This window comes from Syngnathoides biaculeatus, chromosome 8, assembly GCF_019802595.1.
Source record: "Syngnathoides biaculeatus isolate LvHL_M chromosome 8, ASM1980259v1, whole genome shotgun sequence".
NCBI classification, from domain to species: domain Eukaryota; kingdom Metazoa; phylum Chordata; class Actinopteri; order Syngnathiformes; family Syngnathidae; genus Syngnathoides; species Syngnathoides biaculeatus.
This window is the reverse complement of record NC_084647.1, coordinates 3385414-3403816: the sequence shown is the minus strand read 5'-3', so window position 1 is coordinate 3403816 and position 18403 is coordinate 3385414. Positions and strand designations below refer to the sequence as shown.

Genomic DNA, 18403 nt, shown 5'->3' with positions numbered 1-18403 from the left:
ACACACACACACACACACACCACACACACACACCACACACACACACACACACACACACACACAACACACACACACACTTTATAAAACTTTTTTTGTGTGTCCTCTCCACTAATGCATATTTCTACATTGCCTCTTGACAATGATAACACACAAAAATTCATGCTTATAGAAAAGCAGACTATATCCCACTGGGCAACCTGCATTTGTTTGTAACATATTTGATACCTACAGTTTATCTGTATTGAAGTAAAGGAAATTAGTAAAGTGTATTGTAATGCTAGGAGGACTCCACGCTGGACTTCCAAGTAGACTTAGCAGCATTTTGTTAATACAGTAATGTCGCTCTTTGTATTTTAACACTAACTGTAATTGATTGGGCAGGACGGTGGCGCAGCTTTACGTCGTTGGCCTCACAGTTCTGAAGACCGGGGTTCAAAACCCAGCCCCAACTGTGTGGTGTTTGCATGTTCTTCCCGTGGCTCTGTGGGCTAAGAAAATGGATGGATGGGTGCAGTTTGTGTTTCCCAGTATTTAATGGACGCTGCATGTATGTTTTACTTGTTGTACATCATTCTATGGTACCAAAAGGTTGGTATTTTGTTTAGTGACCCCTCCTATACATTTCAACGTGTTGACAAACTAGTTGCAAGATTGGCTGCTGGTTGCTGAACAACTGAACCTCTTCTTCATGCAAGCTAAAGTCCCTCTGCCTATTAAATAGTGACTATTTCTTGTGCAACTCAATGGACCTTTCTGACAGACGATCTTAAGCTCCGCCCCCTTAGCTAAAGTTGCCATGTCCCACAAGCTTCCAAAATGGCAACTGAACAGAACAAGTTTGAAGTCAATTCTCTATTGCGTATTCCAGATAATATTGGAGTATGTTTTTTGTAAAGTGTGTCAGACTTGTCTAAGAGTTCTACATAGAGGTCATAACTATTTAACGCAAAGATATGTACACGGAATTAAGATTTTCGACGGAGCAGGACTCAATGTCAGCGTTACAGCAAAATGTTGGCAATCGATGCACAAAATTTGACGCCTCACAAACTTCATATTGAAATCCAACAGGATAAAATAGTGGAATCATACTGCGTATGTAAAGCAGGGTGAGTACTTTTTACTTGGAAAGATCACGAGTGATATCATTGTAGTCTGTATAAGTGAGTGGGTGTATTCATTTGACTTGGCTCATAATGGAACCCAGTGATCTGTCTTAAAAGTCCGATGTGATAGAAATAGGCAAATAGACATTTCTCTTGCATGACATCGCGCATTTACGTGTCCCTAACCCGACTCTTCGGCATAAAACATTACACACTTCATTCAGCAAGTTAGTGATACGCTAACAAAGTGAAAGTTGTTCTCCTGCAATTTATAAAGCACTGATAATAATGAAATCAAACTCAGAGAAGTTACTTCTCCCTCACTTACCTTGGAACAAACAGCCTTGTGTTTGGTGATATTGTTCACATTTAGTTGTACGTGCGGTCTTCCGCAAGGCTTAATCCATCGTAGCCACTTCTTCAAGTGTGTTAGGCTTTGGAAAATGAATCAACTGGGCCCCTTGTAATCTAGCAGGATATCTTTCATCAGAATTGCATGTTCCCCAAGCGCATCTGGGGACCATCTTCTTCATAACATTAACATTTCCAAGCGCATGCTACTGACAACCAGCATCGCTTGTGGGACAATACGGTGAGAGGGGTGAGTCAAGCCAGGGGTTGAGACAATGCGGCTATCTGATTGGCTACTATTGTACGAGTGATTGACAGGTCGGAAAGGTTCATATTGCCACACTTGTGTCAGAAGTGGGATTGCAGGAAGGCAACCACATCTGAGGAAATCTGAGATTTTTTTCAAACACTTGCAGAAAGTGGATTCTTTGGCCACACCTTCCACAGTACCTCCCAGAGGCAATGACCAATTCCTGCCCCCAGAGGCACCTTGAGAAAGAGATAATACCCACTACTAGAGTGGCGCATGGAGTCGACCTGTTGCATCGGTGATTCTTGCCACCGGGGGCGCCTTATGGTGGTGACAATGAACCCCCGCCACCTGGAGTTTAGCATGGAGATATGCAGTCAAGGGAGTGAACTCTGCCACCAAGAGTTCAATGCAGAGGAGACGTGCAATTAGTCTAGAGCTGCGACACTTCTAGGTCATGAAAACAACATCCCCGCCAACATCTCCAGCACCTGATTACCACCATACTTAACACAGGAGATGAATGGTCATTGGGGGACAATGAAGCTGCCTAGCTGCAATGGAGAAGGATCTCCCAAGGCATACTGTACCGCATCTGGGTCCTGGTCCTGGTAGTTCCTCACTTGAATGCTTAGTACTCAGCCTCAGGATACTAGGTCATCAAAGTAGTTTTCCTTGCCTTGCAGGTGAGGCTTTGTCAGTCTTTGTGGACGAGTGCGAGGTGGGATAGTTTAACTTTTTATTGTTAAAAAATAAAGTGGTTTGTGTTTCCCTTTTTTGTAGGAAAAGGGCTCACGAATAAAGATTGACTGATTGATTGATTGATTAATCTAATTGCAGATGGAGGCAGAGTTCAGTGCCTGGTCAGTCAAGGTGACAGCAACCTTGCTGTGGAAGCCAAAGTTCTGCAAATAATCACGGATCTCAAACAAGAACAACTTGATTGAAGGGTGAGGGAGCCCCGCAACAATGTTTTTAGCCATCGCACCCATGCTGACGACACGAGACACAAATCGGTTCTTTCTCACTCTAAATACAACAAATACTTTTGAAAAGTGCAGAAAATGTGCAATTTAGTCCTGAAATGTATGGCTTCATTTCAGTTGGCCCTCCCCCATTTTCTAAGTACGTACCTAGTATGATTGTCCCATGCTGTTCACCGCAGTTGCAACTTCTTTATTGATAATAATTTGGCCCAATTTTGAACAGAACTACAACTTCCAAGTCCAAAAGAATTTTGGGGTAAGATACCCGCTTCACACAAGTTCCACCTTTTTACTAGCTCAATATGTCACACACAATGTTCTATTTTTATTTTGGTATGCCTATTTTCCTTTTTATAATCATTTTATTTTCACAGTCAAGACCCTTTTTGCATTGTTTTTTTTTGTAGTTTCCCTTTTATATTGAATTAAATTTCCTCTAAAACTTCCAGGCGGCATGGTGGACAACTGGTTACAGTGTCTCACTCACAGTTCTGAGGACCTGGGTTAAATCCTGGCCACACCTATGTAGTGTTTTCATGTTCTCCCTGTGCCAGTACACAACATTTCAGTGCAGAGATTGAGATACTAGAGAAGATCATCTTATTACCATATGATATATACTGTTCTGGCAAATCTTTTTCTGACAGAATAATTAAAGAAGCAATCATTTCTTTGTGGGTTTTTAAGTAAAGAGAAAAGACAGGAAAACGTACAAGTCTTATGTGTTGTCACCACTTACTGAAGTCCAAGCAAACTATGACCTCTGTTATACAGAAGTGAGAGGACCGAGAAGAAAAGGAAAGGAAAACAATTATTTTTATCCAGCTGCACTCTACTTATTTCTTTATCAAAAAAAAAAAAAACAACTAGTCAGAACATGGAACAATAAAGCATGTGAAGGTTTTATCAACAAATAGTAACTAACATATTTGATATATATATATATATATATATATATATATATATATATATATATATATATATATATATATATATATATACTGTATATAAAACATAAATTTCCAATGGCCAACATGTTCATTGTAAATTTGTCAAAAATGCAGCACAATCTGACTCTGAGTACCCTAATCTCAGGGCATGGTGAGAGCATTGGTCAGAATTTCTGAACGTACCCAGACACTGAGGGAAAACTAAAATTGGTCAAGACTTCATGAGGACAGAACAGAAGGCAGTTTCCAAACTACAAAAATAACGTCCAGTCTTTTTCAGCCCCTGAGCTGATCGAGCTATGTGTGGAAGACCCGAGTCCTGAGCCTTTCTCAACTTTATTGGTTGACTACTTTTGTATAAATTGCTAAACGTTTCATCCAGACTAATTACCGAAGAATCACCTCAACCAGAAGAAAAGTGTAAAAGTAATTTATATTTTATTTTCGTGTCTGTCATCAGCTGTTATGTTGCTTTAGAGACGAGAATAAACCCCAAAAGCAGGGTTGCAGTGGTGGCTAACTTGTTAGCTGACTCAATGTTGGAATTGATCTATTTTATTGTTTCATTCGAGGCCAGAAGTGGCAGGGAGCACGTCAGACTTCTACACATTATAAGAGCCTCCTTTCCAATCTTATAATCTTATTCCAAGCGGAGGACAGAGGTGATTGGTCACTTATTGCAACACGCTTTTGTTCGTCGCTGCCATTGGGGAAAAGCCTTTGGTTTTTGCGTGTTCTTTGATGGTTTTCTCCACTTTCATCGAAACTGGGAACAAAATTCTTTAAATTCTAATTATTCTGGTAGTACTGGAATGTTCTTTATTCTCGATCCCAAACCCTAACGTCTTGGTCTTGCCAATGAGGAAACACTTTCCTTGCAACATGAGGGTAATGTAATATTTGATGACATGCTGAGAGTGCAACAGTGCAATCAATGTACTATATATATTTGCTGACTGGGATGTTTTGCTTTTTTAATGTTCACACTATAGGACAATTTCTCAAGTTCAGATATTGTGGGTTACTACAATAGACGACAGTCAAAACAAACAGCATTGTAAACAAAATTTGCAGTTTTGCAAGTAGTCCGTAGTTGAGAAGTTGATGCTGTCCATAGTTTGCGAGCTTTGAACTAAGCACTTAATGTATTTGTGTCCATTGCTTGATTTTATTAAAAAGTAAGAGATTTTAAGAAATTTTGTTCATGCAAGATGAGAAATGCCCAAGTGTCAATTTTGAGGGATAATGATGTCCTTTTTAATTTTTTTTCATGCCATAAAGCAAGAAATTAATGAGATGTAATAAGTCTTTATTTTTCATCATAGGTTACATTTCTTTGAGCACAAATTTAACAAGAAATTCTCATTGATCATACCACTCATTTAAATAAATGCATAAATAAACATGTACATCATGCGCAATTATATCAAGAAATGTATAACATGTTTATGTACTGAGGAGTGTTGAGGCGTACCGATTGAAATCAAAAGGATCCAAATGCTCCCGAAGTGCTACAAATATCTCAACTCATATATCAACAACCAATTAAGCATATCAGGATTTTAGGATCAACTGATTAAACATAAATTACATTTAATTGCGAATGTTTTTTATGGCAAACACTGGCTAACAAGGAGTCTTAAGATCTCAGAAATAGTGCTTAAATCGGAGCTGCACAAATAAAACTGTGGTAAAAGGACAAGAATTGTATTGCATTTTATTTTGACACGTAATTATCCAAACTGATTGGGCAGTACTAATGAGGAAAAACAATTCGAAAACTTATGAAGAGAATCACAACAGCTGTAAACATTGTGAGCAGTGTAGTTTGCTGGAGAAACGGGGAAAAAAAAACCTTTCCCATCACTATAAAATGGAAAGTGAGTGTACTCTTGAGTGTACCTGCTATGAAAATTAAAAGCCAGACTTCATTTTCAGGCTGGACTAGTTCCACACATTAGATCGCTAACATGCCCAACACTTTTTGATCTGAAGGCGTATGGAATGATCATTTTAAGAAAATTGACAGGCGACCCATCTCTGCCCCTCTCTAAAAATGGAAAAAAAAAAAAACAGGCCAAGGGAAGCCAGAGGACACTTCAAATTCAGCTCAGACTGCATCGGCCAGTGGAAACCTCTCACTAGTGTGGGATGGAATGAGATGAGGGAAAAGATGTGAGTTCCCCATCTTGATGAGAGGACATATTCCCATGTAACTTCTCTTGGCTCATTTCATACTCATTTGATACATACCCATTGTTCGCCATTGTTCTCTTTTTAGACTGTCTCTGTGCCATCCTTCACATGACTACTGAAAATTATTATCAATACTTTTACCTTTATTTAAAACATTCCAATGAATAAGATATCCTATAGCACTGACTGTGGGCCACATCCGGCTTGTCTTTCACCAGCTATTGCAGTGTTCATGAAGTTAAAAAAAACACAAAATATCGATTGGTCCATATTAACATGCTCAGTTGTTGCTCAGATTTCAAGGGCTGTTTGTCCAGTCTGATGTTGAGAAAAAAGTCAGTTATAGACAACAATTTCAGTAGCCATTAGGAACACACAAATCATAGAGGGGAGTTTTCAAATATCAGTGGTGATGACAGGCGTCACACCGTGAATGAGCAAAGTGGGCCCCAGGTTATGAGTCAGCAGCTCCAGCTGGTGCAAGTAAGACCTGTAGCGACGGGTGTCAGCCGGCGGGCGCGGCAAGTACAGGAAACGCACTGCAGGTGAAGGCCGGCCCTGGTCTAGAATAAGCTGATTGACGGCTGACAGGTAATCATCAGACAACCGCGTCGTGTTGCTCGGGAAGCTGTTAGCGTAATCCTCTTCATCCTCCTCTTCGTCTTTTCCCAATTTCTTCTCTTCCTTGATGGTATTGGAGGAATGTGAGGAGTGCCTGTTGTCCCATTCACCTTGGCGCTGCCAATGTAGTGCCACTTGCTGGTCCCAGGCCACAGGGTAGATTTGAGCTTTAATTCTTAACTCTTTTAGAAGCTGTCCAAGCTTCTCTTCCAAACCTGTCACACTACGTCCCTCTTCCACGCAAAGGAAGAGACGTAACGTAGCTTTGCGCCAGGCTCGCACCATATTGAGGATGCAAGCTAGCTGCAGCAAGAACAGTGAGCAAGTATCCACGTAACTTGTGCTGTCTGGACGCAGAAGGTTGACTGGCCAAACGTCAACATACACAAAACTCTTCCCTGGAGAGGGGGAGGCCACTGACAGAGCCTGAGCCCGGTCAAAACTGTTAAAATAACGCGCCAAAACCACATTCTTCAGCATTTTCATTGCATCTGCAATGATGGCGACATACTCCCGGGGCCCCAAAATCTTCCCATCATGTACGTCATCATTTGCATCCCGAAGGGAAGCAAAATGGAACACACTTGAACGCTGCTCAATATCTTGAGTGGGGCATGGAAATTCTATGGACTGATTTTTAGAAAGCTTGTCCTTTGGGAGGCTGTCATCATAAAAACCCAAGACAAGGGTGTTGGGACGCATTCCACCTGAAATGTAAAGATGGAATAAACAAGTCAGTAAGACAGTGATTTGTTTCACAATAATAAAAAAAATCCTTTGATGATAAAAACATGTATGGAGTAAGCGCACCTGGGAATATCAAGTTTTTTTTTTTGGTTTTTTACTTCCTTCAAAAATTATCTAAATTAACCTGGCATAACCTGTGGGAGAGGAAGATAAGGTGAGTGGACGTTGTAAATAGACCTACAGAGAAGATAGCCAAGGCGCCTTTCGATAGAGTAGCAACAGTGCTTACTTTTTTTTTTTTTTTTGGGAGTCCTGATTTCATCATCACAGCTAGTCAAGTTTGAGTGAATGCTTACCCAAGCAGACGACTGCCCACTATTTATTTCACCATTAATGAGCTTGTCCATGTCATTAATACAAGAAACAGAAAAGTCAATGGCAAGCGATCACAGCCTTCTCAAATGGATAACAGGAAAAATGACCAGACTAATCTACCATAGCCAAAATAACGAGTGAACTACATCAGGTTAGATCCAGTTATTACACCTGTTTATAACTCATACCACATGACACATTTCTTTATGTGTCATGGGCTATAATGGTACGAACAGCTGGGCATTTTCTATTATGTTGTTTAGCGTACCTTTACGACCATGTGCATCCAAAGTAGTTGTAGTACTAGTGTCAGTGTTTGGTCTCCACTCTTGGTAGTAACTCTAACTTGTTTCCAGTGAGAGTTGGACTCTGCCAAGGCTGTGTCACTGATTTTGTTCATAACTTTTATGGACAGAATTTCTAGGTGCAGCAAAGGCTTAAATGCGGGTTTGGTGACCTCAGTATTGTAGGTTGTTTTTATTTTTTTACAGATAATGTGGTTATGTTAACTTCATTAAAGGAAAAATCCAGTACTTTGCATGAACAGTATATTCAATAGGTCATGTAATATGTACCCTATTTTGACAATGTGATGCTAAATCCTCTCTCATTTAATCGTGTTTTGAGAAGGTTTTTGTTGACAATTACGAACGTTCAGGGGCGCTGCCATTTTCGCGAGTCACATGATGTATATGGGCGTATGTGATGTGTACTGTGCTGTTCCATACGCTAGATTACATGGGACACCATTATGCCCAGTGCCGAGCTTTCAGGCAACGGAGGCCTTAAGCCGAGCTTCGGTGGTGGCGGAGGCCTTTAGCCTAGCTTCGGCGTCCAGGGCTAACGGCCTCCGCCGTCTGGAAGCTCGGCTCGTGGCCTGCCGCCGCCCGCTTCGTTAGCCCTGGATACTATCCTGCGAATGTCTCGGGATCCTCTTGGAAGAGCTGGATGAAGTGGGTGGGGAAAGGGAAGTCTGGGTGTCCCTGCTAAAGCTACTGCACTCGTGACCCAACCAGGATAACCAGTAGATTACATTATCAATACATTACCAATCGTACTAATAAGATAGGCATCTTACACCCCGTTTAAATGTGAAATGGAGATTTTATTTTCATAATTTTATGCACTCGTTGATCTGTCTTGTCCAATGTTCTCTCTAATTATTTACGTGTCTGAGCAAACACACTAAGGCCGTGAGCGCTCCTTTTGACCACTGTGAGCAATATATAGCAATATACGTATGCACTGTTGTCAATTAGTGTCATCCATTGAAGTTACATAGCTTGTTAAAAGGTTCAGATTACATTCCCATCAGAACATTTTTAAGAACAATTTTGTGTTTTTAAAAACTTAAACTGAAAATTTCAGCAAACAAAAAAATACATTACAATACAAATCCATACCAAGCCAACTGTTAAATATCAATTTGAAATGTCGCTTCCAACTTTGCTTAATTTTTTTTAACCCACAATGATATCCCCGTCTGTTTTTTTGGTGTAAAACTTAATGTTATGTTGCCTCCTCTATTTAAAATACAGAATTCACTTTGTGGGCAATGTATCGTCTGTGCGTTCATCCTCAATCAGGCTGTGCCAAGGTGGAATTTTAACATTACACACCATCTCATCCTGCCCTTTCTACTTTGGCTTCAGACCAGACCTTTTTTTACTCTAAAAAGAGATAATCTCTCTTTTATTATTCACATACCCCGGTGTTTGTTCCCTTTAAAATGGAGGGGGGCGGTGTCAGGTAAACTAGGAAGAAGAGTGTGTGGGTTGGTGTGGCCCACTGATCTAAAAAAAAAAAAAAAAAAGACTGGATGGCACATTGGCCAGCAAAACTGAAGTCGCCATCCGCCATCTTGACACTCCCAAAAAAACTATGCCGACCTGTGCATTAATCGCCAGTTTCGTGGCTGTGAGAAAATATTCCACAAATAAGTTAGAAAGACTTACTTTGACAGTTTGTTTGTAAAGGTTTTTTTTATTTTCTGATGATCTTAATTCACTTGAACAAAGTTTTGTTTACAGTTATTGTTCTTCACTGCTCACTCTCTGCTTCACCTTTATAGGCCGACGGTTTTTCGCGAAAAAGCGATGTAAATATTCTCCCAAACTTCATCAGTGGATAAGCAAAAAAACAAATTTTCTGTGAAATTTTTTATAAATTTCATAATACAGAACTCTGCAAATTGAATTTGATTTTCAAATGTGAGGAAACAAGTTTAAATTTTTTGTCTGAAATAGGATGTCACAGAGACAACAAATGAACAATGAGTTTAGCATGTATTTTCGCATTGGAAGTCCTTATTACCAAAAATATATCTAACTGATTGACTTATGTTTTTATGGCAAAAAATGCTTAGTGTTTTACTATGTTATGAAGATAATGCTTCACAGCGTATTTTGGGAAAAGTTAACGTCACGGAAATTGGGCCCTAGGTAATATGCAAGGTTTCTTGGTAGTTACAGTGTTATATGTCTTTCCTTTGCACATTGTCTTTTTTGGTTTACCAAATCGGATTAAAAATCCTTCATGTTACCAGAACTGAAAAAATGTCAAGCTCACACGACCAGTTTTAATTCTACATGCTAAAAGAAAACCCCCGCCATAATCCAACCTGTAAACCATGTCCTCCACACGTTTTAGGACTACCAAGATGGAGGCCAACTGGCTTCAACCAATCGACATACCGCTCGATGTGTATGCGCTATCCAGTCTTTTTTTTTTTTTTTAGATCAGTGGTGTGGTCGAGCAGCAGCTCTTTGTGAGAGGCAGTGTGCTGCTGTGTTTAAAAAAAAAAACAAAAACACGCCAGGCTGTAATTCACTGCGCTGGATCTGTTTTCTTCTGCGCTGAGAGTGTGCGACAAGTGTGCAAATCCACAGTTGCACAGCTTAGAGGGAACATTGGTCTTATCTGTTTTGAGTCACCTGCCAAGGGATTAAGAATATAAATGAGCTATATGATAACTTTGGTCATACATTTTATATGTAAAAAGAAAATCATTATTTCAAACCTCTTTTCTCAATCGCTTTGCCTTGGTCAAATGGCATGCAAGGGTTTACCTGTGGTGCCATTAGCAAATGCTTTGCCTTTTGCCACCAGAAAGAATGCATAACATCATGATAAATTGTCCTATTGGATTTCATTAATGTTCATGTGTACTTGGTAAGTGTATAAGCAGAATGCATATCTAAAGAAAAGTGGGATTTGTATTGATCCTGACACTAACCGAGTCCAGAGATGAACAGAAGGTGTTGGATTCCATGGCGCACTGAATCAGACAGCGTCAGGTTCACAAAGGCCTTGATATTGAGATGGTCTACCAGGGACAGCCAGGAGGCATACTGGGATTGTAGAGGGTCAGAGGGTAATGTGCCTGTGTGGGTGATTAAGGGAAGGCAAATGAATATGTCAGTCAAAAAGCTCAACATACACAATCATCAGAGCACAAATGGTCTTAAAATCATTCAGGCACATACACTACAGTAGCGATTTCTAACCTTTATAGAGCCAAGGCACATATTTTACAATTGAAAAATCCCACGGCACACCAACAAAAGTAAATGTCACCAAAAATGGATAGATTAATTACTGTATGTACTTCCTGCCATCTAGTAGAAGAGGATTTTTTTGTTCTGTCTGTCATTGTGCCTCACTGGCATAAATACATGAATAAAGATCCATTATTCCTTGGAAATAAATTGAAATAATTGGATAACTTCCCACGGCACACCTGAAGAGCGCTCACGGCACACTAATGTACCCTGGCACACTGTTTGGGAATCACTGCACAACAGTATACTCATAGTCCTCTTTAGTTCCATGAGTGTGTGTGAACCACTACTTGTTTTATCCCAACACAGAGTGGCAGCTGAAATTAGAGAAAGACTCTTCATCTGCTAATGAAACTATAATTCCGTTCAATTGTGCTCAGGCAACACTCAGCCACTCAGGTGATTTTGATTCTGAAATATTCGTTGAGGCTCAGCCCTGTGTCTAGTAGGAAAAATTTAAGCTTGTGATCAAAATGTACACCAGCCATACAAATCTCATTGGGTACGTTCAAATGAACAGAGTGCGCAAGCCTCTTTAATGTTGTGAAACACCCACAATCTTATTTTTATTCCCGACCACTCTCTTTTGCAACTATCTATTTCCTTACCTATGATTATATCTTTTTTGTTGTGTAAGCAATGAGATAAAATGATCTGTATATACTGCATTAAATGCTGGTACAGGTTAGCTGTTCGGGGCGTCCATACTGTATATCCACTTGCACAACGTGCACGGGTGTGTTGGTAGCTCTTATTTTTATGAAATGGCCTGACCCAATTAGGTTATACAGTACTGTGTTTTGTATATAAGATCTCAGTCAAATGCATCCAGACAATATACCCATGTATCCATCAAGGGGAAGTAACAGTGTGAAGTATGCACAGCAAAGTAGAGGGCTTTCTGCGTAGACTATGCCATGTTTGTGGAGTATGTTTGGGAATTAAACTTTTGGAAGGTGATGCTTTATCATTCCATAAAAATGGTGAATAAATGTAACTAAGTGGGTTGGTGATTTTGATTTTCTATTACAGTGTATTTCCAGAGCTTTGTAGACATTCCTGACAATTACATTTTATCAAGACAAAATAGAAGAATGACCCATATCAGCGTTCTTACTGAGATCTCCAAGTTGGACATGCCCCAGTACGTAGAGTCCACTCTTTTTAATATCATTGATGAAGGTGATGAGGCCTACACTGCTGCGAGGGTTGGAGACCATCAGCAGAATCTGAGGCCTCCAGAATTTAACATGATCCTTCCTCACATCCAGCATCAGCAAATACTTGCGTACCTAGAAGTAACAAGAAAAAAAAAAAAAACATTTACCCCAAAGTTGAATAATAAGTTACATTTAAAACATCTCACTAAACTTACTGGGCACTTCATTCTAGATTTTTTTGTGGGCAATAAAGAAAAGAGGATTGCTGTTAAAAGATACCTGGACTCATTATCTTTAAAAACCAAAACCTTTCGACCTTACTTTCAGCAGTCACATGAAGGCAATTACTAAAACTGCCTTTTACCATGTGAAGGACATATCTAGAGTGAAGGCGTGTATGTGTCAAGCAGACAAGAAGTTCATCCATGCTTTCATCTCAAGTAGATTTGACTATTGTAAAGGTCTTCTGACCGGACTCCCCAAATAGTGCATTAAACAGCTGCAGCTGATTTAGAATGCTGCAGCTTGGGTTCTGACCAGAACAAAAATGTCAGGGCATAGAAGTCAAATTCTAAAGTCTTTACACTGGCTTCCAGAATAGAATATATAATAGAATAATTTAAAAATTTCACTACAGGTCTATAAATAACTTAACTGGTTTAGGTCTTCAATACATGAAAGAAATGCTTGTGGAATACAATCCCAGTAGGGCTCTCAGATCAACTGACTCCGGTCAAATAGTGGCGTACAGTGTCCAAAGAACACATGGTGAAGCTATTATGCTGGACACAAATTGAATAAATTTCCAACACAGATGATGTCAGCCTCACCTGTGAATGTTTTCAAATCCAAGTTAAAAACTCTTCTTTGTTCTCGTGCCTTTTAGAGTACTTCCACTTTTCAATGGTATTTCTTGCACTGTAATCTGTTTTATCCATCCATCCATCCATCCATCAATTTTCATAGCTGCTTGTCCTCACAAGGGTCGCAGGGAGTGCTGGAGCCTATCCCAGCTGTCAACGGGCAGGAGGCGGGATACACCCTGAACTGGTTCCCAAACAATGGCAGGGCACATCAAGACAAACAGCCGCACTCACAATCACACCTAGGGGCAATTTAGAGTGTTCAATTAATCTTGCATGCTTTTGGGATGTGGGGGGTAACCTGAGTGCCTGGAGAAAACCCACGCAGGCACGGGGAGAAGATGCAAACTCCAAACAGGCGGGTCCGGGATTGAACCCGGGACCTCAGAATTGTGAGGCCAACGCTTTCCAGCTGAGTCACCGTGCCGCATTTAATTTCAAATGTTTTTATTACTTTGTATTTGAATGTTTTTAATCATGTAAAGCATATTGAGTTACCTTGTGTATAAAATGTGTAATACAAATAAATTTGCTTTGCTTAAATTCTGGGTCACAGTTGGGAATGGATTATCTGATAGAAATCCATTATGTTCTTTCATTCAAAATTTGATATAGAGATAGACTCATTGTGTCCATCATTAAGTATACTCCTTTGATATATGTCTAAAAAGATGAACATGAAGACGTGCAGAGGTTATTTTTCTACATTAGTAGCTATTTGTTCACATCCCTGCATCCTTAGGCTGACATTTTCTCCACAACTTTAATTTGGGTGAGGACCACCAACCATCAAGCACCAACTAACTAACTAACTAACTAACTAACTAACTCACTCACTCACTCACTCACTCACTCACTCACTCACTCACTCACTCACTCACTCACTCACTCACTCACTCACTCACTCACTTCACTCACTCACTCACTCACTCACTCACTCACTCACACAGAAGATAAAATGAATTTGTTATATCAGACATACAAGCTCACACACATACAGTATTAGTTAAAACACCAAACCTAAATGACCTAAGAAACCTGAAGATAGCCATGTAACATCACGCAGTGTGCTGCTTTCTGGAACTACTTTTCACGGTTGACCGACCGTCAGCCATACATTTTGCTGCAATCACAGGTGACTGCCATTGCAACATCGCAGATGCCAAAAATCTCCCTCTCCTTTTTTTGTGTGTTGTGGCCAGGACGGCAGCAGGAAAATCAAGCTCAAGCTCACAAAGTCACAAGCCAAGGTATAATCACCTGCTCAAATGGAGCAATAGCAGACTAAGTTGTCTTGCCAAAGAACACACGGACACTGGAATTCAGGTACAAACATCACCCTCTCCGATTTCTTTGTGGACTTTCTACTTTCCTTGATGCATTTCTTTTATGGAGTGCTTCCCTTTTTGGAAGCTAATGGATGGGCTTGAGTGACGGCTATTTCAAAATATTTTTAATGTGTAAGTACTGGATGCTGTAACGCATTGCCAGACTTCTAAAATTTAATAGAATTCATGTAGGAGGATAGTTATTACGTTATTGTTATTAAGTTATTATTAGTTGTAACGGGTTGGGGTAGAGATGGGAATAGCTATCAGTCCATAGAGTATGTAATTGTCTAGAATTTGGTAGGATTTTCAACACTCTTACTGTAACTGTGTCATGAAAATCAAATGCAAAATAGAGTGCACGACTTGGACACAATCAGTCCAGAACCTGTTATTTCAATCTAAGCTAATTTATAAACAAGCATGTCGTCAGCTATGGGAAATTGAGCTATAGCTCTGGAGATTTGCATCATGGCAACTTCTCTGGGCAACATCATTCTACTCAACACAGCAGTAGTGTTGAAACAGTTGAATTCATATTATTCACAGACAAGCTCACATCACACTCAACTAACAGTGTAAAATGAATAAATTGAGGAGGAAGCTGCTTCAATTACCCAGCCCTCAAAAAGGGAAAAAAATTCTTAAACAGTGGAAAAGTTAAACAAGAATTTTTACCTTTAAACACTTTTCACAGTAGACGTGGATGCATGAGAAAAAACATATTGCAAATAAACTGGGATTTACAAAAATTACATAAATGGGCTCCTGATAATGAGCCCGTTCAGGTATCAGCAATCTCACTGAAAGCTTGCATCTGATCAATTTTAAATTCAGCCGTTACTTGCATTACATTGGATTACATTGCAATTACATGTTTGCATGCTTGCTTGAACAAATAAGGGACAATAGTCTCAGAGGTGGAGACCGACTGCCTCCACTAATCTAATCATCTGTCTTCTTTATCTTCCCATTTTCTTCTGTCTTCCCATCCATCAGGCTATCATGATTTCTGTCTTTTCAGTCTCATCCATCACTTCATCTGCCCAATCACTCATCCTATCACCACGCTTATAGTTTGTCTCCATCTATTTCTTTACTTGATACCATTGGCGTCAGTTTGCCTTTTTCGTCCCTGTCTTTCCTTAACACTGTTGTCAGCAGCTTATTATCTTCTAGTGTGTTTTTGTTATGAGCTCTCCTGTCTCCATTCCTTGCTGCAATGCCATCTAGCTGGCACTCTGCCATACTGACTGCTGTTGCAATTTTGACATATTGTACAGATCTACACACCCTTGTAATAAACAGTTTTTTGCAATTAAAAATTGGAGACCAAGATAGAAATATCTTAATCCGGTACATGTGCAATTCATTTGAGAAATATATTTAAATCTTCACTGCGTAAGAGGAGTAAGTACTGTAAGTGTGCACTTAGTATGGAAATGATCAATTATTTTATTAAACGTTGGGAATTGTGAAAATTATTGTTGACTGAACATGTCTCAAAGAGGACATATTATTACAACCAAGTCAATCATTCTTGATCTGCCATTCTCCTTTTCTGATCTGCCACTTTCAGGCAACGGCTGGCATGCACTGGCTGAAACTCTCAAAGCCAAAAAGTTAACAGTAAACTGAAATGAGTTTTAGCAATACTTTCAGATAAGGTATGTACTTAACGCCCCAATGAAGTTTTTTTTTTTTTTTTGAGTATGTAGTTGTTGATCCTTTGAATATTTTGATGACAATATAAATTTGGGAAAAAATGCATAAAGAAAAACAGAGTGAAACAGAAGGCTGCTGATTCAGTTTTAACTTGTTTATGGCCGAAAGAAGAATTTATTGGGTGAGCTGTGGTAAGTTGAAGACATCAACACATTTATTTGTATATTCAGCCATTTATATTAAAAAGGTAAGAATTAATTGCTTGTATGTCCCCAATAGTTCCCATTTAATAGTTTTTATGAGTACTATTTAGAATGCACTTGAATGTAATTGACACCAGCCATTTACTGTCACATATCCCAAAATAAGCCGTGATGTGTAAAAAAACATTTTCATTCATCAGTAAGGAAATACTCTCTTTTCTTCTACCTAATCAGTCCAGTTATTTTTTTTCTTTCATCAAAATAGGAAAAAAAATAATCTGAAATTGTTGGTACTATTTATTTTTACACCAAAAACGACAATTTTTTGACGATTGTATGCTGTAGAAGAAAACATGCAGCATCTACTGCTGGACCCGAGTCTAATCATTTAAATTGCTAAACTGCCCTGTGTGAGAAAAAGAGCAGAGAGGGGAGGAGGAAATGGATTGTATTCAAATACTGGCGGCAGATGATGGGAAGGGAGGATCGGTGTGAAAGTAAAAAAAAGAACAAGGAGGAGGAAGGAAGAAAAGTGCAATAAGTTGAGTGGTTGTAATAATGTTCTGCTTCTTGACAAACAGCAAGCCAACCCAACTGCCCTGAATCGCCTTGGCAACAAGCCGTGCTGGCAACAGAGCTCCCTCACCTTGAGCACAACTGGCCCGCCTATAGAGGACATAGCAAAATGTATGATATAAAGTTATGTATGCGTGCGCTTGTACAAGCAGCACTTCATTGAGGGAGAAATATGAAGTGTCTGTCAGATAGGTCTGATATAAAAGTGATAGATGGCTGCACAACAATGAATGGTTATGGATTTTGAGAGACAGAATTTGATGTGTGTTTTTGTCTGATGCATGCACTTGGCTTGGGGGGGCAATAATCTGTGTGTCTCAATAAACATTTTAAAGAGATTGCTTGGCAAGAAAAATATTTTTTTTTTTTTAAGTTGAGGGGGCGAGATTTTAATTGCTGTGATAATGACGAGGCAATGCTGCATGAAACTGTTTGAATGTGTGTGTATGTGTGTTTCAAACCTGGTGGAAAATGAGAGCCTGGCTGATGTAGCCCCAGCTGGAGGTTGGACTGAGGTAGTGAATCAGCAGAAGCAGCAGCAACATGAAAGCGATGCTGGCCGAGGCATAGATTGAGTTGATGAGAAACATCATGACAGCACAGCCTACGATGCCCAACACACACGTATGCCATGTGAAGTAACGAAATGTGGGCCTGCAAAGGAAAGAAAGTAAGATCCCTCTTAGTCTGACCAGAATTACCATTTTCTTAATCATTGCTTCTTTAAATTTTCACATTTTTCGTCTTTAAATATTATATTTCTTCTTCAACATATGTACCTGTTTTCAGAATGAATCAGGAATTAAGTCAGTAACAACAAGAACAAATATATTACACATGGTTTCCTGTAAGTAATTGAAGCTGTTTTTCTAATTGATTTGTACAGTGGGAGGGAAAATTGTGTGAACTTCTTACATTTTGCCTTCTTGAAAATTTTGTTACACTCTCGTGCATTCCAACTTTCATGCCATCCCGCCAATAGCTATTTTCGCCGGCCATTTTTTAGTAGGTCTTCTTTTCCTTTCAGCTTCTCCCGTTAGGGGTCGCCACAGCGTGTCATCTTTTTCCATCGTAACCAATCTCCTGCATCTTCCTCTCTAACCCCAACATGTCTTCCCTCACCACATCCATCAACCTTCTCTTTGGTCTTCCACTTGCTCTTTTCCCTGGCAGCTCCATCCTCAGCACCCTTCCACCAATATACTCACTCTCTCGCCTCTGAACATGTCCAAACCATCGAAGTCTGCTCTCTCGAATCTTGTCTCCAAAACATCACACTTTGGCTGTCCCTTTAATGAGCTAATTTCTAATCCTATCCAACCTGCTCACTCCGAGCGAGCACCTCAACATCTTCATTTCTGCCACCTCCAGTTCTGCTTCCTGTTATTTCTTCAGTGCCACCGTCTCTAATCCGTACATCATGGCCGGCCTCACCACTGTTTTGTAAACTTTGCCCTTCATCCTAGCAGACACTCTTCTGTCACATAACACACCAGACACCTTTCGCCAGCTGTTCCAACCTGCTT

At 39.8% G+C, this 18403-nt stretch overlaps 1 protein-coding gene and 1 long non-coding RNA gene across 3 annotated transcripts in view; one reads left to right on the top strand and one right to left on the bottom strand.

Annotated features, from left to right (window-relative positions):
• The first annotated feature begins 839 nt into the window (after positions 1–839).
• Positions 840–17283, top strand: LOC133504542 (uncharacterized). The gene is made up of 5 exons (XR_009796011.1): positions 840–1109; positions 2548–2657; positions 14308–14431; positions 16013–16100; positions 16883–17283. It is a non-coding gene; the product is annotated as an uncharacterized LOC133504542 (long non-coding RNA).
• The window catches only part of zgc:153039 (uncharacterized protein LOC767698 homolog), an 86789-nt gene continuing 73294 nt past the window's right edge, over positions 4909–18403 (bottom strand). The window contains exons 11-14 of one of the 2 annotated variants that reach the window (XM_061826883.1): positions 17339–17531; positions 12200–12374; positions 10758–10904; positions 4909–7167 (exon numbers count right to left, since the gene is read on the bottom strand). In XM_061826883.1, coding sequence (XP_061682867.1) covers positions 6236–7167; positions 10758–10904; positions 12200–12374; positions 17339–17531 — 1447 coding nt within the window. In that variant the 3' untranslated portion in view covers positions 4909–6235. The remainder of the gene's footprint in view (positions 7168–10757; positions 10905–12199; positions 12375–17338; positions 17532–18403) is intronic. The other variant, XM_061826882.1, reaches the window with a different exon arrangement.